Here is a 22896-nt window from a genome sequence, read left to right as displayed (position 1 = left end):
GGTGGGGGGGAGTTGCTAGTCCGTCCCATTGGTGAACTGGCAGAGTTTGTTTTCCAGGTCAGAGATGCGCTTCTCGTGAGCTTGGACAGTTTGCCGCAAGGACCGGAGCTCTTCAAGTAGCTCCTCCAAGGCGGAGCGCTTTGGGGGGGGGCAGGTGGGGAGAAGGCATGGAGAAAGAAAGAGAGAGAAAAGCAAGAGTTAGAGGAGTGACAAGACCTAGGGAACGCCACCACGCTCCCAGGAAATGGTCTCAACCCTTCATTCCTTCGGATGGGGAAAAGCAAGCTTCTAGTCCACAGCATTTGTGAGCCTCCACCAATGTCATAGCCATTCGGGTCCACTCTGCAGCCCCCTTGAAACTTCCACTGAAATGCTTTGGAGGAAACTGAACAGCGTCAAAGTGCCTTGAAGGGCATTTCGTGGTTGTTTCTCCAACCGCCACCAGGTGGTGCCGCAACTTGATTTAACCCTTGCTGCAGAGAGCATTTCGCCTTTCATAGCCGTAAAGTTTATCCCTCTCCCGCCCCTGAGCGGATGAGAAAAACTCACCGAAAAATTTGTGTCGCAAGTGGACTGGCTTCGCCGTGGCCCTGTGGGGGGCCTGCTGTCCAGGATGTTCTTTTTGGTGACCTTGAGCTCCCGGTTCTTGACAGGGACATAGCCGTCCCGCAACGAAACCAGGATGGGCTCCGCGTCCTTTCCCGACAGCCACTCGTCTGCCTCCAGTGCGGGTTCAGGACCCGGAGTGTCAGGATACAAATCGTCTTGGAAGAGGTCGGACTGCCCAGGACAGGAAGAAGAAGGGAGCAGGAGAGATTCCAGACTGCATTGTCTTTGCTATCTATAATGCCCTCTGGACTAAGATCCGGTCCATTTAGAACAATGGCTCCCAAACTTTTAGGGGGGGCCCTCGGCTCCATAAATTCACCCCCGTGTGCCCTATCCTACCCTACAAACAGCATTATTTAGAATAGCCACTATGGAAGACAACAATTCAAAGCAGCAACTATTAATTGCACATTTGTTCAAAGCAAAATTTTAACTATTTGGTTTGATTAATTAAATAGAACTAGTGAACTTTCCCCAGCTTTTCAAAGTGTGATAGTCATTTACCCCTCCAGCACACACACATACCCCACCGCCCACCCCCTTGCCTCTTAGTGCCCCCCTAGGTGATCCCACCGCCCCCCCAAATTGCCCATTTTGGGAACCAAGGTTCTAGAGCAGTCATGGCGGGGGAGCCTCTAGCCCTCCAGGTGCTGCTAAACTACAACTCCCATCAAGCCTGACTTCTGGGTCTGACTTGTATATTGTGAAATTGATGCAGCCGGGGGTGGGGGTGGGGGGGGGGTGTCTCCAATAATGGTTCTTCCCTCCCCTCCTCCAGTTCAAATTTACATGCCCACGGTCCCCGAATCTTCTTATTTGCTCACCTTTCGTGGAACGGTCATAACAATGGGCTCGCATTTGCGTTCGTGCAGCTTGAAAAACCTGTTTCATGGGGGAGAGGCAAAGGGGGACACAAGGTCAGGTGAGGGCAGGGAACCCATTTTTCAGTCTGGGGGCCGCATGCCAGGGCTGGGGCGTGGCCAGAGCCAAAAGTGTGCGGAGCAACAAATTTTGCACACAGACACACCCACCCACCCACCTCTGCATCCTCCATCCTAGCAACCAAAGAGCCATGGTCAGAGTTTCAGGAGGCATTTCCAGCCAGGCAAAAACCCACCAGGTGTGGGGCCGGTGAGGGAAAAGGGCTGCGGCCAGGGGAAAGTTTCGAGGGCCAGGAAGATTGGCACCTGGGCTGTGGGTTATAGGGCAGGCACAACCCTATCACCTGTGCTAGATTCATGCGCCACCAACACCTCCCCCTGACACTAGGCTGCCCCATCCACTGAGGTCGTAGTTGTTGGGGTCTTTTATTCAGTTCGCACTGACCTAGATGGAGCTAGCAGCCACTGGGGAAATAGCCTTCTCGGTGGTGGCCCCTTCATCAGTGAAACACGCTCTGCAGGGAGGCCCATTGGGTGATTCACTGATTAAGAGCCACTGACAGCAAAAGGGACTCCCTTGGGAGGTGATGGACTCTCCTTTTTAAGAAGAGGTTGGACGGCCATCTGTCAGGGACTCTTTAGCTGTGAATCCTGCATTGCAGGGGGTTGGGCCAGATGACCTTTGGGGTACCCCTTCAACGCTACAGTTTTGTGGTTCAATTCGCGTCAGATTGGCACGCACCAGCTGAGCTTGCCAATGGAGGGAGTAATACCCGAGATTTTCTCCTTTCCGAAGCCACAAACCTGCCTTAGGAAGGTGCCCCCCACCCTGCGCACCTCTCAGGCCATCCTCCACCTCTTGGACCTCGAGCCATACCTGGCAATCTCGCATTTGCTGACATCCAGGCCTCTCTTGGGCATGAAGCCCATCCCTCGCTGGGGTTCTTTGCTGCTGTAGGTGCTCAGGTAATGGACGTAGGGGGCTTCGTCCGTAATCTCAAAGTACCGGATGCTGCTGTCCCCCTGCACGGAAGCAGGAGATTTAGGCTGGGAAGTAACTTGGCTTTTAGTTTTGTTTTTTAATTAGTTGGCGTGAATCTCAGACATTTCAGGGCGCAAGGAAAAGCTCGCTGCGTTTTTATCAGCACAGAAGTTTGCAAAGCAGGGGTAGGGGATGCCCTGAGTGGAGAGATTAATATAAATAGGGAAAAAATGAACACACACATTTGAAAAGCAGGGTTGCCTTATGGGAGAGCTCTCTTTCTACAAATCTAAACAATATATATACCGGTATATAAAATCTAAAAAGCCAAAATATCTCAAAACATCAAAATAAAAATATCTTTAAATTTTTTTATTTTTATTTTTTAAAACCCTCAAAATCTAAATCCAAAATCCAAAAAGCTAAATCCATCTCTGAGCACCTTTCCACTTTCCTAAAAGGCAAATTGTTTCCTTGGATATCAGTCCTGGAGACCATCTCCCTGCAATGTACCCGGTTCACTCTCCCCCCCACACTTCATTGTTTTATCCTCGCAACCCTGCAAGGTAGTCAGGCTGAGAGAGTGTGCGGCTGAACCCCAGGAGCCAAGACACTCTTAGAGGCCACTATGCCGCAGAAGTGTTGTTGCAAAAGGAAAAGGGAGGAGGAGGGGAGAGGAAAGCAAGTGAGCTCAGGTACCAATTCTAAAAATGCCCAAAATGGAAACAGTGTGGGGATTGGGGGCAGTTGGTCTCAGGGGCTCTGGTACCCCATCTCTTCTGTGGCCAGACAGGAATGCTACAGCCTCCTACCTTGCCACACAGGTAGACTATGCTGGAATCAGGGTCATAGAAGGGAAGGAGAACCCCGTTGCTTGTGTCCATCTCCTGGAGGGCTATGGGCTCCTCGAAGTTCTTCTGCAGGAAGAAGGGGGTGTCAGGGCACAGGGGGCAAAACCAGGCCAGACACAATCTTGGCACAGCAATCACACACACACACACACAAATTCGGACGGCTTCTCTCAGCCAATAGCCCAGCACTACTTAATCTCCCTCCTCTGCCACAGGACCCAAGTGGAGAGGGAGCCTGGAGCTCAGTAGCAGAGCCCCCCCACTTTGCACGCAGGTGGTCCCAGGTTCGAAATCTGCCCTCTCCAGAAACTGGTAGCGTGTGATGGGAAAAGAGCTTCCCCTGTCAAAGACTCAGAGAAGAGCTACCAGTCAGTGCAGACAACACTGGGAAATATGGAGAAAGAGCCCGGCATGGTATACAAAGGCAGTGTGCAGTGTTTCCAAAAGCAGGGTCTCTGCCACTGAGCTCCCCTGAAAGGCATCTCAAAGGACATCTAGTCTGACCCCCCTTAAGCTAGGGACACACCCTGCTTCCTTTTGTCAGGCGTTTGAATCACCTTCCTTCCACCAGCTTGACTTTTGGGTTCCTATCCCGGGAGGGAGCCCAAGGCTCAGAACCAGGAGGAGCAAAACAAGGAGACCGCGTGCCTCTGAGCATGTGCTGTGGGCCAGGTCATTCTTCAAGCACACAGCTGGCCTTGGAGCGGGAAGTCTAGGCAGGCTATGCCAAATGCCAGCTGTATAAAGGCCTGGCACCACTGCCCACCCTGTGGCAGCTCTGAGATTAACACTTATCTCTGCATAATTTCATAAGGTGGGTGGTGGTGGTGGGAATACCCCTCCCCTGCCCCCAGGTTGGGTGGGTCCCCAACTAGAAACCCCATCTCTTCTTTCAGAAGTCCCAGTTCCTATGTTTTGCACACTTAGGAGCACAGCATTCCCAGCATGCACTGCGATTTTCATGCCCCCCCTCCCTCCCCACAAGCACACACACCTGCAAATCCACACCACTGCAAGGTTCCAGGAACATGCCATTTGCCTCTAATAGGGGCTCGATTAGAATCCAAGGATCCTTATACTCAGGGGAATGTGGTAAAGTTGGCCTCCTGCACAATGCATGATGGGGGATGAAGTCCTCAATGTCACCTAATCCATCACTGACAAGGCATTGAAAGACTACATCTCCCAGGAAGCAACTTAAGAGATGCGCCCTCCAGTGGCAAAACAGGGAAACGACGACAGGTGAAAAGGATGAACCTCTGAGAGTCACCTCCATTAATTTCAGTGGGTCTACTCTGAGTAGGACTAATGTTAGCTATAGCCCACAGCGGTGCACACCTGTCTTAGAATCTTAGAACTGGAGAGTTGGAAGGGACCACGAGGGCCGTCTAATTTAAACCCCTGTAATGCAGAAATATTTTGCCCAACGTGGGACTCGAACCCACAACCCTGAGATGAAGAGTCTCGTGCTCTACCGACTGAGCAATGCAAATTAGTTCAATTGCTCACCTGCCTTGTCAGTGAGCAAGAAGCAGCTACGGCGCCCGATTCTTTGTATGCGTGTGAATTAGAGGCGTGTTTCCCAAACTTGGGTCTCCGGCTGTTTTTAGACTACAATCCCCATCATCCCTGGCTACTAGTCTTGCTAGCCAGGGATAATGGGAGTTGTAGTCCAAAACATTTGGGAACCACTGAATTAGAGGATGGCCCACGTTGAGAACAGGATGCTGGACTAGACCGGCCCCTCTGGATCCAGCGGCATCTGATGTTTTTAAAAGCTGCCCTGCTAGAAATCATGATGTTCCTCTGCGCATTAATGCCTTTGGCCGCATGTCCCCTCGCCTGAACTTTGCAGCTGCCCTGCTCTGGCCTGCCTCCCAACACTCGGCGTGCCGGGAGAGGTGGCAATGTCGCAGAAAGCGCGCCCAGGTTCCCGGGGTGGGGTGGGGGGTTGGGAAAACACTCCACACCATGCGTGGCCGAGCTACCGGATCCCAGAGTCCCAACTCTCGCTGGCTCATGCGAGTGAACCCTGTGGTGAAGACGAGTCCGTCGCGGGTGAAGACGGCCCTCATCGGCCGCATCCCTTCGTGGGGGGCAAACCTTTCCTGGGGCGAGCAGGGGAGAGAAAGGGTTAAAAGGGTGTGTCGAAAGGAAAAGCGAGGAGCCGGAGGAGGTGAGAAGGATGGAGAGAGAGATTTCCAGCTGGGAGCTGCTGCCCCTCCAGATTTCTCAAGGAAGGTCATTATTCACATACCTCACCTTAAAAACTCGCTGTCTGGTGGGAGATCCCTGTAATTCTCAGGTGGTTCTTTTCCTCTAGTGGCAAAACTGAGAAAAAGCCACAGAGGGCAGCACTGCTCATTTCCCAATCCATGGGACACATTCTTGTAGTGTGGTGTAGTGGTTAGAGTGCTAGGCTAAGACCTGGGAGACCAGGGTTCGAGTCCCCACATGACCATGAAGCTCACCTTTGGCCAGTCATTCTTTCAGATTAACCTACATCACAGGGTTGTTGTGAGGATATAATGGAAGGGGAGAATTATGTACACCACCTTGTGCTCTTTAGAGGAAAGGCGGAATATAATAATAATAATAATAATAATAATAATAATAATAATAATAATAATAATAATAATAATACATTTAGAGCATATTATTCCCCCCCAAGAATCTTGGGAACTGTAGTTTAACCCCAAGAAAGTGCTACAATTCCCAGCGCCCTTAACAAACTACACTTCCCAAGATTCTTCGGGGAAAGTGAATGGGCTTTTAATGTAGGGTGTGTGTCCAGAGTCAGTGTCTCCTAACAGGACCAAGAAGTCACAGAGGAAATATGCTTCTCTGAACAAGGCAATGGGTGGCCCTGGCAGATGTGCCTGGTCGCCTAGGGTGAGTTAAAACCGCCTCCAGGCAACCAGTTCAAAAAGTTTTCTAAATGGGTAGGGGGTGGGGAGAGAGTGAGCTGCCTTGCTTTCCCCACCTGCCCCCCCCATTGATAATGAAAGGGGAAACTGTGGTCAGTACACATTCCCAGGAGACCTTTGTTGTGGTTTAGACAGAAATATCAGAGGTGATTCCCTGGTTGGTATATTTCATTCAGTACCAGGATTTAGGGTTCCAATATGCTCTCCTTCCCTCTCCTCTCCTCCTGCAGGTAGAAAGGCCAGGCTAGCCATCCCCCAACAGAGAAACACACACACACACACACCCCTCCCCACCGTCCGTCATGCAGCCCCAGAGGTGTCCCCCCCCCCTCCCCAAGCCGTACCAAGTCCCACAGCGCTAGCTGCCGCTCGCTCATCTTGCTAAACCCGGTGGTGAAGACTTTGCCATCGGACATGAAGATGGCTCGGACAGGACGGGCGCCTTCGTGGGGCTTGACTTTCTCCTGGCGGCAGCAGGGTTAAGCAGGTTAGGACCAAACAGAGAGACAGACACACACACACAAGGCGAAGGTTAGTACAGGTCCAAGTAAGAGCATAATCCGGAGAGGGGAGGAAGAAAGGACACAGCTCTTTGTAGAGATAGTCACAGGAAGGGAGAGCTGCTCCTGTGTTCGAATCCTGCTCTGTGAGAAGAGGCTGGCCTGGATGGGCCATGAGTCTGATCCAGCAGGCCCTTCTCTGTTCCTGTGTCCCTGACACGGAGCACTCACATTCCTTTAACGGAGAGGCTCGCTTTTACGTTTGTGTGAGTGCAAAACTGGGGGGCGAATTCTGAGCGCAAGCGATCCTAAAGGAGGGTGCTTTGGATCTGAGATGGAACCAGATCTGGCTTTGCAAACAGATCGCGGAGAAAGCCCAGTTAACTGCCCTAAACACACAGATTGGTGCTGTTTTGCCCCTTCCCAGATGGAAAGAGTCAGAGTTTACTGGGAGTGCATCTGCCTTGAATGCAGAACGTCCCAGGATCTTAATGGTATCTCCAGGCAGGGCTGGGAAATTGCAGCAATCCTTTAAAGCTCTCAAAATGTTAAAATAACAATAAATTAAAAGAGGATTAAAACTCTTGCCGCTTGTTTAGACTTGTCTAAACACAAATGGTTTTAGCAGGTGCCCAAAAAAGGGACAGTGATGGCACCTGTCTGATATCAATAGGCAGGAAGTTCCAAGGTATTTTACTTTAATCTGCTTTTTTCATGGATGAGCCTCTCTGACGTCCCAAATGAGCCAGGGGCGCCGAGTGCTCCAGCTCACATCGTGATGAAGATACGGTGGCAGGAGAAGTAAGATTGTAGTCCTCATGGTTCAAAAGAAATACCTGGTTTGGAGAGGAAGCTGCCTTAGGCTGAGTCAGACTCTTGGTCCATCTGGCCCAGTATTGTCTACACTGGCTGGCAGCAGCAATTTTTTTCTTGGCGATAACTTTCTTGTTCTATCCTTTTTGTATATAACTTTCATGAAATAAATAAATACATATATTTAAAAGCATCTCAAATTGACTAGGCACTGGAACGGCAACACCTCACTGTTAAGCTTGGGGACAGTGTGGGGAGAAAAGTACCCCCTGAAGAATGGGTCTTTGAGCATGTGCAAAGTCCGCCCACTGCTTCCGCTACGAGCTGTCAAGCATCTAGGGAGCTCTGGCTCCCATTGTCCCCAACCACTGAGCATGCTGGCTCATGGGAGTTGGAGTCTAGCAACAGACCTGCAGGCCCACAGGTCCCCTGTCCCAGATCCAAGGGAATCTGAGCCACGACGCTTACCCTTAGATGTCTGTCCCAGGGAAGGGAAGGGAGAGAGGGAAGGAGAGACAAGCCAGGGAGCAGGAAAGGCTGTCCACACATGCTCAGTGGCAGGCTGGGGCAAGCAGCGGCTACTCACTGCCACAACCAGGTGTTGCCGGGGATCAATGATCCGCAGGTGCTTGTCCTTGCAGGTGGTGACAAAGAGGCTCCCGTTGTGGTTCCAGCAGACATTGTAGATGAGGTCGGTGTGTAGGTCGTCCAGGGTCAGGAGTGCCTCCCCAGTGCCCACGTTCCAGAGGATGATGACGTTGTCACCCCCTGCAGGAAGGAAGGGGAATTGGGAAAGGGCCAAAATGAGGCACCAGTCAGCCTGGCGTGACAGAACAGTCAGCTGCGATGAGAGCTGCAATCCTGAAACATTTGGAGGGCATCACATTGCGGAAAGGCTGATCTAGACAAATATCTTACTATATACATATACATGTAAGGCTGTCGTCACGCTGCAGTAATTGTGGCTGCCAGTAGGTGGCCATGCCTACTCCAGCAGGGCGAAAGGGGGGCAGGAGGTCCAGGTGAGCTGTTTTAGCAGAGGATGTGCCAGGAAGGCAGCCCCTAATATGACATCTGCTACTTGATGTTTTATTTGAATCCTACCTTTCCTCCAAGGAGCTCAAAGCAGAAGCCTCTGCCAACCTGGCGTCCTCCAAACATTTCGGGCCACAATTCCCATCAGTCCTAGCCAGCGCAGCCAATGGCCTGGGATGCTGGGAGTTGCAGGAGGCTTGAAATAACCATACCAGGCGCAGCGAGGGCCCTGAATCTGGGGAGAGGGTCTCACCTGCGCTCAGTAGGATGTTGCGTGCTGTGGGGTGCCAAGTCAGGATCCCCACACGCTTGGAATGCCCTTCGAGGGTGACGATCGGCTCCGTCAGGTTGCGCATGGGGATGTAGTCGGGGATCTGCCAGACCTGGTGGGACAAAGAGGCGGCGATGGAGACGGCGGCAGCTGAGAGGCATTCAGCACCCGCTCTGCAAGCAGAAGGTCCCAGGTTCTAGCCCCTATGGCACCTCCAGTTAGGGCTGGGATAAGGCTCTCCCTGCCTGAAACCCCAGGGAAATGCTGCTCGCCAGTACAGACCATACTGAGCTAAATGGGCCAATGGTTTGTTCCTATTTAAACCAGCCCTTAAATGAAGAACCATGAGGACTAGGGACTTAATCCAATTTTAGGGGAGGGGGCCACTGCAGCTCTGTGACAGGTCACCTGCTTTGCATGCAGAAGGTCCCAACTTCAATCCCTGGCAGCTTCAGGTAGGGACGGGATCGTCCCCTGATTCAAACCCTGGAGAGCAGCTGCCAGTCAGTGTGGACAAGAGTGAACTCAATGGACTTGACTCCGGATAAGGCAGCTTCCTATGTTCCCTGAGCTCATAAATAAAGATAAACACATACATCTTTAAAAAATAGTTTTCCACGGAGAACACTTTGGTGTCGTTTGCGAAAGGAGAAGAAAAAGGGGAGGAAGAGGGAAAAATTTTGGGGGGTGGGGGGAATCAGAAGAAGCTGCTGCCTTTTTCATTCTCACCCCCACTCTGGCCAAGGCCACAGAGCCAACTATTCTTAGTTGCTGAGTTGTCGTGCGCAGAGCTATTCTTAGCCCAAAACGCTGCATCATACCTAGCAAGTCAGACGCCAGGCTGAGGACCCGGCCGGCCAGCTATAAACAGCCCCTGACACCTTTTCCATTGATTTAAAGGCGAACGGCCATACTCCCTGGCTTGGAAGAGGAGGCTGGTTCTGCGTGCTTCGAGCCGCGTGGAACAAGCCGCAGCAGAAGGTGAAGGAGCCCTAAAAACCCCGACCTGATGCGATTGAACCATCTCCCCCCCATGCCACCTCCCAAAAAATGCTGTTGTACTACATCCGGGTAAGTACAGCATCTTTAAGACAGCATGTTAAAAAGCAGAGACATCACCTTGCCGACAAAGGTCCGTATAGTTAAATCTATGGTTTACCCAGTAGTAATGTATGGAAGTGAGAGCTGGACCATAAAGAAGGCTGATCGCCGAAGAATTGATGCTTTTGAATTCTGGTGCTGGAGGAGACTTTTGAGAGTCCCATGGACTGCAAGAAGATCAAACCTATCCATTCTCAAAGAAATCAGCCCTGAGTGCTCACTGGAAGGGCAGATCCTGAAGTTGAGGCTCCAGTACTTTGGCCACCTCATGAGAAGAGAAGACTCCCTGGAAAAGACCCTGATGTTGGGAAAGATGGAGGGCACAAGGAGAAGGGGACGACAGAGGATGAGATGGTGGGACAGTGTTCTCGAAGTGACTGGCATGTTTGGCCAAACTGTGGGAGGCAGTGGAGGATAGGGGTGCCTGGCGTGTTCTGGTCCATGGGGTCACGAAGAGTCGGACACGATTGAACGACTGAACAACAACACCACTACATCCGGGCACCCAAATCGATGAGGTGTCTACAGGTACCCAGCCACGTCCAGTACATGCCCCCGTTGCTGATTAGAAACACCCTTCCTTCTAAAAAGAGGAGGAAATTGCCAAAATTCAGGATATTGGTGCCCCCCTCGACTCCCCAAAGGTGCCATCGCTTACCATGACTGTCGTGTCCTCGGAGGCACTGGCAATGACGTTGTCGTTGTGGGGACACCAGTCAATGTCCAGCACGGGGGCCGTATGCCCCGTCACCAAGGGGATGTTCTTGTCCACACGGCCGGTCTGTAAGCACACAGAGATCTTGGGAATTTCTGGGAAAGGCAGCCCTCCTCTCCCCACACACTTGGCCCCCGACCCACAAAAAGAAGGCCAACCTACTGAAGGTTTCCTGCCCTGCTAAATAGGGCATGCTAGGTCGCAGAACTTTTTTCAGCCAACAGTAAAGTACGGTATATTATCGATTCATAGAATACTAAGAGTCGTCAGGGGGACTCGTGGGTCATCTAGTCCAGCCCAGAGCTAGAAGACTCTAGAGCTAGAGCATCTCCGTGAGATGCCTGTCCAAACTCTGCTTGAGGGAATGCTGCAGGGCCCAGGGTTTCCCAAACTTGGGTCTCCAGCTGTTTTTGGACTACAACTCCCATCATCCCTAGCTGGTAGGACCAGTGGTCAGATATGATGGGAACTGTAGTTCAAAAACAGCTGGAGACCCAAGTTTGGGAAACAGTGGTCTAGGCAAATGGTTCCATCACTGAACTGTTCTTACCACAGAATCATAAAGTTGGAAGGGACCACGAGGGTCATCCAGTCCAACCCTCTGCAGCGCAGGAATCTTTTGCCCAACGTGGGTCTCGAACCCATGACCCTGAGACGAAGAGTCTCTTCCTCTACCAACCAAGATATCCCACTCCCTGCCTTAGCCACACGACCTTGAAGAGAGCCAGCCTTGTCAGGCGGGCCGATCCCCCTGCGTCACGCAGTAAACAGCCCAGCTGGAAACCTGACCCGTGGAAAAAGTGATCCCCCCCACCCAACTTCCTGCCATCATTTCAATTGTTCCCGAAGTGAGTCATTCATTATTGTGAGCACAGCGCTGTCCCCAGAAAGGCCAACTGCTCTCGTCCGTCTCTCAACCACCGCCTGGGGAGGGGAGGGGAAGTTTTGGACCCGGGCGAGGCCCTTCAGAGACCGGGAGGGCACCAGCGGGCATCAGGAAGGAAAATAACAGAGAGAAAGGAAAGGGAGGGATGGGGGGTCCTGCAAAGACCAAGCTGGAAAATGAACATATCGGAGGAGTTTCCAATCAACATTTCAACCACGTCTTACTCAGAGCTGATCGGCCGAAATTCACGGACCCAAGAAGAGTCACTCCCTTTGTTTTCAACGGATCTGCTCGGGGTAAAACGAGCATTTCGTACAGCCCCTTGGGGGTTTTATGACGTCCTTTTAATTGGACACAGGGGCGTAAGACATAAAACGGCCAGTTACCCTCACATACAAAAGGAGCCCTGCCTGCAGGCGACACAAAAGCAGGAGGAACTGCAAACACATTGGAGGATGAAGTCAAAAAACTGAAAAGGAGCTTCGCTTTAGCCAAAGAGCCGCGGCAATAAAAGAAATCTGGTTCATAGAGGATAAATTTGAATTATTATTATTATTATTATTATTATTATTATTATTATTATTATTAAAAACCAAATAGGATTCTGAATCAGGGTGTCAAATCTCCCTCCCCTCAATTATGTAGGATGGCTGGGTGCAAAGCAGACCAGGGGGCTACTGCATCTTTAATATATATGCACAGAATGATTTTCCTGCACAATTAAAGGTGGAAGAGTCCCCTGTGCTAATGTAAGAATACCGGAAGGGCCCTGCTGGATCAGGCCAGTGGCCCATCTAGTCCAGCCTCCTGTTCAGTGTCCTAACAGATACCATCACTAGCCTCCTCAGGGAAAGAGACCTGTCCTGTTGCAAAATGCCAGCAAGGCTGATTCTGTAAGTAAATCCTTATAACAACTACCACAAGACCCTCAACTGTTCCAGCCTTCCAGATTGCCAGTCCAGGATGAAAAACCAGGGGAGGGGACACCATTTTATTTGAGGCTCCAGTCCCGAAAGACCAGGGAAGGAGAAGTTGGGGGGGGGGTTACCCCTTCAGCATCTTGGGCATTGATTTACGTGGAGGTTTCCATCTTACTCCTCTCCATATTTTAACGTTTCCATTAAACCACTGGAGAGATGCTTTTTTTCCTTTAAGTTTTACAATGTTTACTTAAAAAAAAAGTTTTGCAATATTTTTAAGGTTTTAAAATAAAGTTTAAATTCTATTTTTAATTGCACTGTTTTAACACACTCAGGGAGTTTGCCACCCTGGGCTCCTTTGGACATAAGAACAGAATAGACATTTAATCAGTAATGATCAGTGGTATTCAACCAAGAGGTCCAGCACCGAGAGCCAGTGTGATGTAGTGGTTAAGACCGGTAGTCTTGTAATCTGGTGAACCGGGTTCGGGTCTCCGCTCCTCCACATGCAGCTGCTAGGTGACCTTGGGCTAGTCACACTTCTCTGAAGTCTCTCAGCCCCACTCACCTCACAGAGTGCTTGTTGTGGGGGAGGAAGAAGGGAAAGGAGAATGTGAGCCGCTTTGAGAATCCTTCAGGTAGTGATAAAGTGGGATATCAAATCCAAACTCTTCTTCTTCTTCTTCTTCTTCTTCTTCTTCTTCTTCTTCTTCTTCTTCTTCTTCTTCTTCTTCTTCTTCTTCTGGTTCCCTCACTGCGAGAAGTGAGGATACAGGGAACCAGGCAGAGGGCCTTCTCGGTGGTGGCGCCCGCCCTGTAGAACGCCCTCCCATCAGATGTCAAGGCAATAAGCAACTATCTTACTTTTAAAAGACATCTGAAGGCAGCCTTGTTTAGGGAAGTTTTTAATGTTTAATGCTGTATTGTGTTTTTAATGTTCGGTTGGGAGCCACCCAGAGTGGCTGAGGAAACCCAGCCAGATGGGTGGGGTATAAATAAATTGTTGTTTTGTTGTTGTTGTTGTTGTTTTAATCCTTTAGCCCTACTGAAATTAACAAGCGTGACTCAAGCTGCATCCCTATACTCATGTACCCACTGAGATCTATGGGGCTGACCTCTGAGTAGAACTGTACAGGATTGCAAACTAAATTAGGTCCATTAATTTCAATAGGTCTACGCTGAGCAAAACATAAGTTGAATACAACCTAGCAATAATCAGCACCACCATTGGTCAAGCGGTTTCTTTATGAATACCCCACCTCGCCTCCAAGAGTTCAGGGTGACGTACATAGCTCTCTTTTCCCCCCCCCCACTATATCCTCAGAACAACCCTGTGAGGTAGGTCAGTCTGAGAGTGAGTGGCTGGCCTGAGGTCATCCAATGAGCTCCATGGAAGAGCAGGTATTCGAACTCTGGTCTCACACCCAGAGTCCTAGTCCAACCACAACATCACACTGGACCACAATTCTGCAGTTCAAGTTGTAACCAAGAAGGCGGTGTGTCAAAAAGGCTTATTATGCTCAGACGCCTCTGTGCATTTGTGTCAATGGGTCTGCTGGAGTTATGCGAAAGAACTCTGTGAGGTTGCAAAAAGTTTAAGCAGCAGGTTTATGAATGGAAGCACCAGCTGATTCACTTAAAAGGATCAAGCTATTAGTAACAGCTAAGGCCACATTTGATATCTTTTATAAAACAAAATAAAAACCTACTTTCATCCTGGTGTGTTACTGTAATTAGGAAAGGGACATACTAACATTAGCAGTTCTGTTTAACAGTAAGTATTCATTGAAAAATCAAAACCCTATCGCAGAGACATAAATCTCTCCCCCCCCCCCAAAAAATAAGGCCCCTGTTAAGGGAAGACTCAATTATCTTCAGTCAGTTCACTGGCAAACGGATTAATCAGCTGCGGTTACATCAATTAATCAGCTGGCGAATCCATTTAAATTGGGTAGCAGCCTCCAGATTTTAGAAGACAGGGAAATTATGTTGCTGGTATAATACAGAAACCTAATTTATTGAGGAAGGGCACCTTTCCCCAACTCACTTCTCCCCACCCACCACACCTGCAACCTTGTGGGGACTCAAAGGCCTTGATATATTCAGATCCCCACAAAGCGAAACACTTCTTTGGACGCCCTTCTAAGCAAGGGGCCTTTCCATTCTCATGGTAACACAAAAACGGCCCCCTCAGAAAGGGGAACGGCAGGTGGTCTCCTTTTCTCCTACAACCGCACGCGCGCCCCCTGCCGAGGCAGCTGGGACCCCCCCCCCCCGCCCCCGAAACCCTGCTGAGCCTGAGGCTATACCCAGAATATTGGGGCATGTGTGGTGGAGAGATTTAAAAAAAACAGCTCTTGAGAATTCAAATACAAGGTTGCATAACAATAAGGGGTAATAATTCTCCCCAAGAATGGATGCAGGAACAGAAGGGGGGGGAGCTCCAAGCAACTTCTTCCCCCACCAAAAAGGCTAGGATTGAGCTAATGCACAGAGACCTCTGGCAGTTTTTCACAGTCATGCCAAAAGGGAGAATTTTGATCAATTCTGCTTCTCCCAAACACCGGGAGGTGAGAAGCAAGGGTGCCCAGATTTTAAGGTGATGCTGGACCAAAGTACAGGTGATAGACGGACGCGGCAAAGGTGAGTCAGGGCTGTACCACTTCCAGGGCTGTCCCATGGAAGACGGAGCAATCTTGTTTTCTCCTGCTCCCTAGGGGAGGACCCAAACCAATGGCTACAAGGAAGGGCGTCCAACTAAATATCAGTGAGATCTTTCTGAGGGCAAGAGCTGTTCAACAACAGAATCTTCAATGGAGGTTGGACGGCCATCTGTCACGGATGGTATAGCTGAGATTCCTGCATTGCAGGGGGTTGGTCTGGATGACCCTCAGGGGTTCCTCCCGACTCTGCTGCAATTCTATGACCCTGTGAACTGTCTGAAGGGCATCAGACTTCCCACCTCTGCTGAAGTGGCTACCAATGTGAAGCTCTTGAACCCTCAGCCAAAATATTACCTTGTCCGGCAGGGATGAGGGGGCTGCCCTCCATAAGAACATAAAGAGAGTTTGGTGGATCAGGCCAGTGGCCCATCTAGCAGAAGCGATTTTAGGATAGCATGACCAGTTTGGTTGCATTGGGTGCCAGCGGCGTAGAACTGAGGGCAAGAGGCATGGGGCAATTTTAACGTCACACATCCAAGTTGGCAGCTGTCACTGCCTCCTGCCGCAGCGAGTTCCATGGTTTAACTATACCCTGAGTGAATACGGACTTTCTTTTCCCTGTCCCGAATCGTCTAATGCAGGCATATCCAACAGGTAGATCATGATCTACTGGTAGATCACTGGACATCTGCAGTAGATCACTGGTAGATCATTGGTTCCCCCCAAAGTAGCTGAACATCTGTGGCTCCCCCCCCAAAGAACTCAACATTTTACCTACTCCCTGAAAAAACTCAACCACTTTGACCCGAAACCCCCCCCCCCCAATGGGTCCTCCTCCTTCCTAATAAAGCTCAACAACTTTGACCTGAACCTCAAAATTGGGGGTAGATCACTGCCAGTTTTTAACTCTGTGAGTAGATCGCAGTCTCTTGGGAGTTGGCCACCCCTGGTCTAATGTTCGGCTGGGAGTTGTAGTCAACCACCTCTGGACTACAACTCCCAGCAGCCCAAGCGTGGCTGGGGATGATGGGAGTTGGAGCCCAGCAACGCTGTGGGGGGGGGGCTGCTGCTAGGTGCCCTCCTCCTGCTGAACCAAGCCACAAAACTCCATCCACACTCCAGGGCAGAAGACAACTGGCCCACCTTGCAGGGTTGTTGCAAAGAGATGATGCATGCAAAGAGCTTTGAATATATAGATATTGAATGCTATGCAAGTCATAATTATTAGCCGAGCAACCATTCGCAATCACCTGCCTCCCCCCTCCTCCAAACATGCTCCCTCCCACCAGCGGTAAGTGGGAAACGTACCTTGGCCAGGGGTAAAACCATGAAGGCCCCCCCGCCGCCCGACTCCACAATGATGGCCACGAACTTGGGGTTGACGGCGCAGAAGGAGCTGTCCCACGTCACCTTGGAGACCCGGATGTCCTCGTACATCTGGTCAGCCTTGACCGGCTGCCCAAAGACATGCCGGAACTTGCTCTGGCGCACCACCCGGCGACTCATGGCGGAGGGATCCTGCTTCTTTTGTGGGGGGGGGGTGGCAGAGCGGAAGGGCAGACACAGAAGGAGAGAGTGGGGGTCAGCAGGGGGCACACAGAAGAAGCAGACCCAACCCCAAGCCAAGCCCGTTGACCAAAGAGATCGCCTTGCCCCATAGACTGCTCTGATCTGAGGAACTGGCCCTGCCACAACCACTCTGTAGTGTGGCTGCGCCAGCACCTCTGGAACTCCCTGCCTCTTGATGGCTGGCAGGTGCCTTTCCTTAACTCTTTCCTACTCCTCTGCAAACATTCCTGTTTAGATAAGTCTACCCAGATGTTTATAATAGGAATAATAGGAATAGGAATAATTTATTATCGGCCAAGTACATTTTCCAACATACTTGGAATTTGTTTCAGCTACATTGCAATGTAAACATACAGACACTGTTCCTCTCACAATACAAAGAAGCAAGGAAACGCCACCCATAATTTACCCCCCCTTCAGCTATACAACTATGAATTTAACAATTTAATGGCACAAGGGAAAAAACTATTCTTGTGCCTGGCCGATTTTGTATATGAACTCCTGTAGCGACGTCCAGATGGAAGCAAATCAAGCAGATGATGACCGGGATGTAAAGGATCTGCTACAATTCTCTCTGCTCTCTTCCTAACTCGGATAGCATAAATTGTCTCTATTGAAGGCAAGCTAACACCAATTACCCTTTCTGCAATTCTTACAGCTCGTTGGAGCCTTTTCTTGTCTCTCTTGGAGGCTGTACCGTACCAAGCTGTTATAGAATTACAGAGAACAGTTTCAATGATGCCCCTGTAGAAAGCCGATGTGAGTTTTCACCTGTTTTTAGTCTATTGTTATTTTAACTTTTTGAAAGTCTTACATTACTGTCATTAGCTTAGGTAAAGATAAAGGGATCCCTGACCGTTAGGTCCAGTCGTGTCCGACTCTGGGGTTGCGGCGCTCACCTCACATTACTGGCCGAGGGAGCCGGCGTTCAGCTTCTGGGTCATGTGGCCAGCATGACTAAGCCGCTTCTGGCGAACCAGAGCAGCGCACGGAAACGCCGTTTACCTTCCCGCCGGAGCGGTACCTATTGTATCTACTTGCACTTTTGACATGCTTTCGAACTGCTAGGTGGGCAGGAGCAGGGACCGAGCAACGGGAGCTCACCCTGTTGCGGGGATTCGAACCGCCGACCTTCTGATCAGCAAGCCCTAGGCTCTGTGGTTTAACCCACAGCGCCACCCGCGTCCCTTGACGTTAGCTTACCTCAGTGATATTTTTATGGTTTGATCTTTTCTGTATAATGCTCTGAGTCTGTTTTGTGTTGCCATGTTTTTTTTTACAATCAAGCAGTGCACAAATATTTTAGAAAACAAATAAACCCTTAAGACCTACCTGAACATGTAGCCCACATAATATACCCCCCCCAGTTTTTTTATATTAAAACCCCCTCAATTTTTTATTGTAAATAAGAGGGAGCTGCAACAAAGTGTTGCAGAGCATCCTCCTTTCCCCACAAAACTGCCCCTGTTCAGGGACCCACCCATTATTTAATCCAGGATACTCTATCCCATACATCCCATTTTCATTTTTCATTCCCTCCCCTTTTCCTCTCCTTGGCTATTTTTTTTTTTTTTTGGGGGGGGGGGTTGGTGGGACAGAGAGGGTGGGGGAGAAAGCTGAGGTATTTCCCCTCAATATTTTTTCTGCTTCTGTAAACTCCATCATCTTCTCACACCTTCCCCCCACCCCCCCAATAGCAATTCCATTTTCACTCCAATCCCATCAGGGAGTTAGTATTTAAAAAACAAAACAAAAACAGCAACAACCCCATATTGCTCTTGCACTGTTAATTCAATCTCAGCATTGATAAAAGTCAAAACTGGTGCCATGAACTAGTTATGCAAATCAAGAAAATATATGTGTGTGTGTGTGTTTGTCTATCATGCAACATACACACACACACACACACACAGAGAGAGAGAGAGAGAGAGAGAGAGAGAGAGAGAGATGTTGTTTGCATCCAATGCTAGTGTGGCTCAGAGTAGACCCATTTAAAGTAATGGGCATGGCTAACTTAGGCATGTTCATTTCAACGGGCCTACTCTGAGTAGGACACAGTTGAATACAACCAGCATATTTTTGTTTTTGTCAGTTATACATGAAGAAGTAGTAAAGTTATTCCATTCTTTCCCTCCTCTCAAACTTCAGGAACTAGGGCCAGGAACTAACTTTTCAATTTTTTATTCCCTCAGATGAGCTGGCCACTAGCTCCCTCCTTAAATCACAGCTGTCCTCAGAGGTGCCTCTGGGGTGTTTTGAGGCAGTTCATGGACCTCCTCTCTGCCACAGCACTAGGAGGTAGACCAGACTTATTAGACCCATATTGCAGATGGGAGAAATGAGGCAGAGAGCAAGAGAAATGCTGCAGTTTTCCAGCTCTGACCTAGTAAAGCCTACAGCTAGTTGAGACTTCTCACCCCAGAACTCTGAGCTTTCAATGGCCTAAAACTGTCCCCTGGCATGCACATTTTATCCTGCAGCCAGGAGTTCCACTGATTCCAGAAGAACATTGCTTTGCTGGGCCAGAGCAAAGCCCCATCTAGGTAAGCACTGTATGTCTGCAGCAGTTGGTCAGATGCATCGTGGAAGCTGATGTGCAGAGCACAGAGGGGATTGGCTGGCCCCTCTATATATCCTCAACGCCTGGTATTCACAGGTAGGCCACACCTGCACATGGAGGTTTTGTGAATCCGGCATTGCTAACAGTAACCCTCCTCCTCCTCCTTTGTCCAGCTCTTCTGAAAAAAAAGCCATCTAGTGCTAGTGGCCAGCACTACAGTCTTCTAGCTGTAACCCTCCTAGTTAATTGTAATTAATTTTTATCAATGCAATTATTATTGTTATAGTCATATCTCACCTTTCCTTCAAGGAGCTCACAAGGGGGTGCACATAGTCCTGTCCTCCCCATCGTATCCTTGCAACAACCCTGTGAGGTAGGCTAGGCTGAGAGAAACAGTGACTGGCCCAAGGTTACACCCCATGAGTTTTCACAGCTGAGCGGGGATTGATCCCTGGTCACCCAGGCCCCAACCACTGCACCACACTGTCTCTCTCATTTGTTGATCGTGCAAAGGGGCTCTCCTCCCTCTGTTCTGAGTTTCTGGCCAGGTTTCACTGCACGACCCCCACGTTCCACCAGCATGGGGAAAGAGGGAGAAAGATCTCACTCTAATGGGTCTTGAGATCATTTTTGCCGACCCAAAAAGCCCCCCGCCCCGAAAGAGCCCCCCCTAAAGTCGGCTCCCTGAAGGGTGCACACTCAGACGTACACACAACCCAAAGTCCTGGTTGCAAAGACACACGCAATCTTGCACAGACACGAGCCAATGGATTCAAGTTGCAAGGAAGGAGATTCCGACATTAGGAAGAACTCTCTGGGGGTAGGAGCTGTTTGGCTGTGGAACGGACTCCCTTGGAAGGTGGTGGACTCTCATTTCTTGGAGGTTGTTGCTGTCGTTGTTATTGAGGTTGTTGTTGTTGTTGTTGTTGTTGTTGTTGTTATTATTATTATTATTATTATCGCCCTGCCCATCTGCCTGGCTTTCCCCAGCCACTCTGGGTGGCTTCCTGTGTATATAAAACCATATTAAAAACTTCTTTAAGCAGAAGTTGGATGGCTGTCTATCATGGATGCTTTAGCAGAGATTCCTGCATTGCAGGGGGTGGACTAGATGACTCCCAGGACCCCTTCCAACTCTACAATTCTATGTCAGTTCCTAGGTATCCACTCGCTGTTCCTATGTTTACACACACACACACACACACACACACCATTTCTTAGGCAGCACCATCATCATGCATGATGCTAAAGGCTACAAGAGGACAGGGGTCCTGTCCCTGATGGGTGTTACAATCTGAAATTGAACATTCCAAGGAGGGAGAGAAGAGGAAGAGAAAAGGGGAGCAGTGGTGTGTGTGTGTGTGTGTGTGTGTGTGTGTGTTAAAACAGAAGCAACATACACCATGTTGTAAGTCTCACTGGGGCAGGGCTGGGGAATGCCTGTTCCCCCAGTTGTGGCAAGCACCCATCTCACTACCACACACCAAACATCTGCAGATGATCTCCAGCCCTGAATTAGGGCACGTTAAGCCACACTAAGACCCACAAAAAGCAAACGGGAGTACCTAACTTAATTTCTTGTATTTATTTCCTTTGGCTATTTACATACCACGAAATCTCTAAAGTTTATAGGTGGCATTGAAAAAGATTACAAGGCAGGCAGAGAGACAGTGAATAAAATCAATGGGGCGAAGGGGGTGGGGTGGAATACACACAGAGAGAAATCCATCAATTTGAATGGGTCCATTTAGTTGGGTACAAGCCTAAATTAACTCACACACACGCGGTGGGTCATGCAAGCCACAGGCACGGGCATCGAACTCCACAGTCCTGGCATCATGCAGGGGAAACGCGTACACGCATTCACCTGATCGTGTGAACGCGCAGGAGGTGCAGGCAGAAAGGTGGAAGAAGAAAGCCCCCCCAAGGACCTCTTTGCGCGAAGACGAAACCCCCTCTGGGGCTCCGGGATTCTGCCCTGCGGGAGGGGTGGGGGCGAAGAGGAAGCGTCCCTTTCCACGGAAGCCAACCAGGTTTTTTTTTTCAATGGGCCCTCGGAGAAGGCGGCAAAAAGGGTCGAAGCCGGAACTCCTCCCCGGCGCTGCGGCGGCTATAGAAGGCGAGGCGCTCTGCAAGGCAAACCCCAGAGGTCACTTTCCTAATATAGCCTGGCTTCTGCAGCGGCTCTGGGTTTGGAGCGGGGGGGGGGAGAGGGGAAATCGGGGGGGGGGGGGGCTGGCAGGAGGGGGGGGGAGCGAGCCAAAAAAGCTTCCTTCCCGTGTGCACGGATGGTCCATCGGCTAAGCAGCCTTCAGGTTTTTTGGGGGGGGAGGAAAGAAAGGGCCCCCCTTCCCTCTCCATTTTACGCACCTGCGCCCAGGTCTCTCCAAGGGCGCACGACGTTTGGGGAGGTTGGGAGGGGGGCGTCCTGCGCCTTACCTAGATTTCCAGGGATCAGGGGCGCGGGAGGAGGAGGAGGAGGAGGAAGCGGGGCGCCGTCCCGGGGCCTGGGGACTCTCTGCTCGCTTCGTCCGGGCGCTGCCAAGCTGGGTGGCGTCCTCCGGGGCGGGCGGGCTGGCACGCAGCGCCTGGCGCAGGGGCCTCAATGCGGCTGGAAGAGCAGCTGCTGCTGCTGCGGCCGCCGCCGCTGCCGCCACCATCTCAGGTCTCCAGCGCTCGCTCCCCCCCCCCCAGCCTCAGCGAGGGAGGGGGCGACAGCTGCGAGCCCCCCTCCTTGGGGAATGGGCGGCCGCCTCCAGAGGCCCAGCCAAGCCCTGGAAAGGGCATCTGGCAAAAGAAAGACCCCCTCCCCCTTTTAATACAGCTCCCGGGTGTGTGTGTGTGTTATAATTTCTCTTTTTAAAAGCAAGCCCTGTTGAGCGAGCAAGCAGAAGGCCCCCTGTATATCGCAGCCCCTCCTGTTTGCAAAAGGGCATGAAGGCAGAGCGGGCTCTCTCTCTCTCCTGCCTTCTTTGCCCTGGAGGATAGACTGCGGCTGGATGAGGAGGTTCCACTAGGCGCTCACCAAGGATTTGAAGGCACAGGCGCAGTGGGCAAGCAGGATTGCTTGGACTAAACCTCACAGACATAATGGAATTGTGCCGACTAGTTATTGTAAGAACTGTTTCAGAATTGACACCAGTTTGGGTTTTCCCTCTTCCCACCCTGTTGCTTTCCCCTTGTGTTGTGATTTAAAAAACAAAATTCTTCCGCTACATCTGTTTTTTGTTTGTTTAACACTTACTCTTTTTTAGCCTGTCCTCCAGACACTCCAGGGTTTGGTACATCCATGAAGATATATAATGCTTTTTTTTTTTTTTAAATGTTTTAAATGTATGTGCATGTCAAATAGGTCCCATCTGGTAGCGCTGAGGTTTAATTTATTGGGAGAGAAAGGGGGGCAGGTGGTGGGTAAGCACTCTGTACAGAGATAGGCTGGAAACATTTTAAATGCTTGATATGCTCACCTTCAGCCTCACTGTAACCATTAGCCGGTGTTGCCCCCGTGTGAACCCAGACGACACATTTAAAGCTGCGTATTTATCACATTTATACTCCACCTTCCTCAGAATTGCTCAAGGTGGTGTGCATAGTTCTCCAGCCCATTTTGCCC

At 50.3% G+C, this 22896-nt stretch overlaps 1 protein-coding gene across 5 annotated transcripts; it reads right to left on the bottom strand.

Moving 5' to 3' along the window:
* CORO6 (coronin 6) lies at positions 1–21935 on the bottom strand. 5 transcript variants are annotated; one of them, XM_033172039.1, is made up of 12 exons: positions 21723–21935; positions 21151–21412; positions 16463–16678; positions 10629–10751; positions 8852–8981; positions 8150–8331; positions 6595–6714; positions 3285–3389; positions 2368–2513; positions 1434–1491; positions 550–780; positions 1–138 (listed from the first exon to the last, which is right to left on the bottom strand). In XM_033172039.1, the coding sequence occupies exons 3-12, from the start codon at positions 16658–16660 to the stop codon at positions 16–18; spliced, it is 1416 nt and encodes a 471-aa protein (XP_033027930.1). In that variant the 5' UTR covers positions 16661–16678; positions 21151–21412; positions 21723–21935; the 3' UTR covers positions 1–15. The 5 variants fall into 5 exon arrangements, with proteins under 5 accessions (XP_033027930.1, XP_033027927.1, XP_033027931.1 ...); XM_033172036.1 differs by lacking the exon at positions 6595–6714 and adding an exon at positions 5312–5431 and having other exon boundaries at positions 21723–21933; XM_033172040.1 differs by lacking the exon at positions 6595–6714 and having other exon boundaries at positions 21723–21933.
* Between the last annotated feature and the right edge of the window lie 961 nt (positions 21936–22896).

Source organism: Lacerta agilis, chromosome 15, assembly GCF_009819535.1.
Source record: "Lacerta agilis isolate rLacAgi1 chromosome 15, rLacAgi1.pri, whole genome shotgun sequence".
In the NCBI taxonomy this organism is placed as follows: domain Eukaryota; kingdom Metazoa; phylum Chordata; class Lepidosauria; order Squamata; family Lacertidae; genus Lacerta; species Lacerta agilis.
Note: the sequence above shows the minus strand (reverse complement) of the source record. Positions and strands in the feature narration are given on the sequence as shown.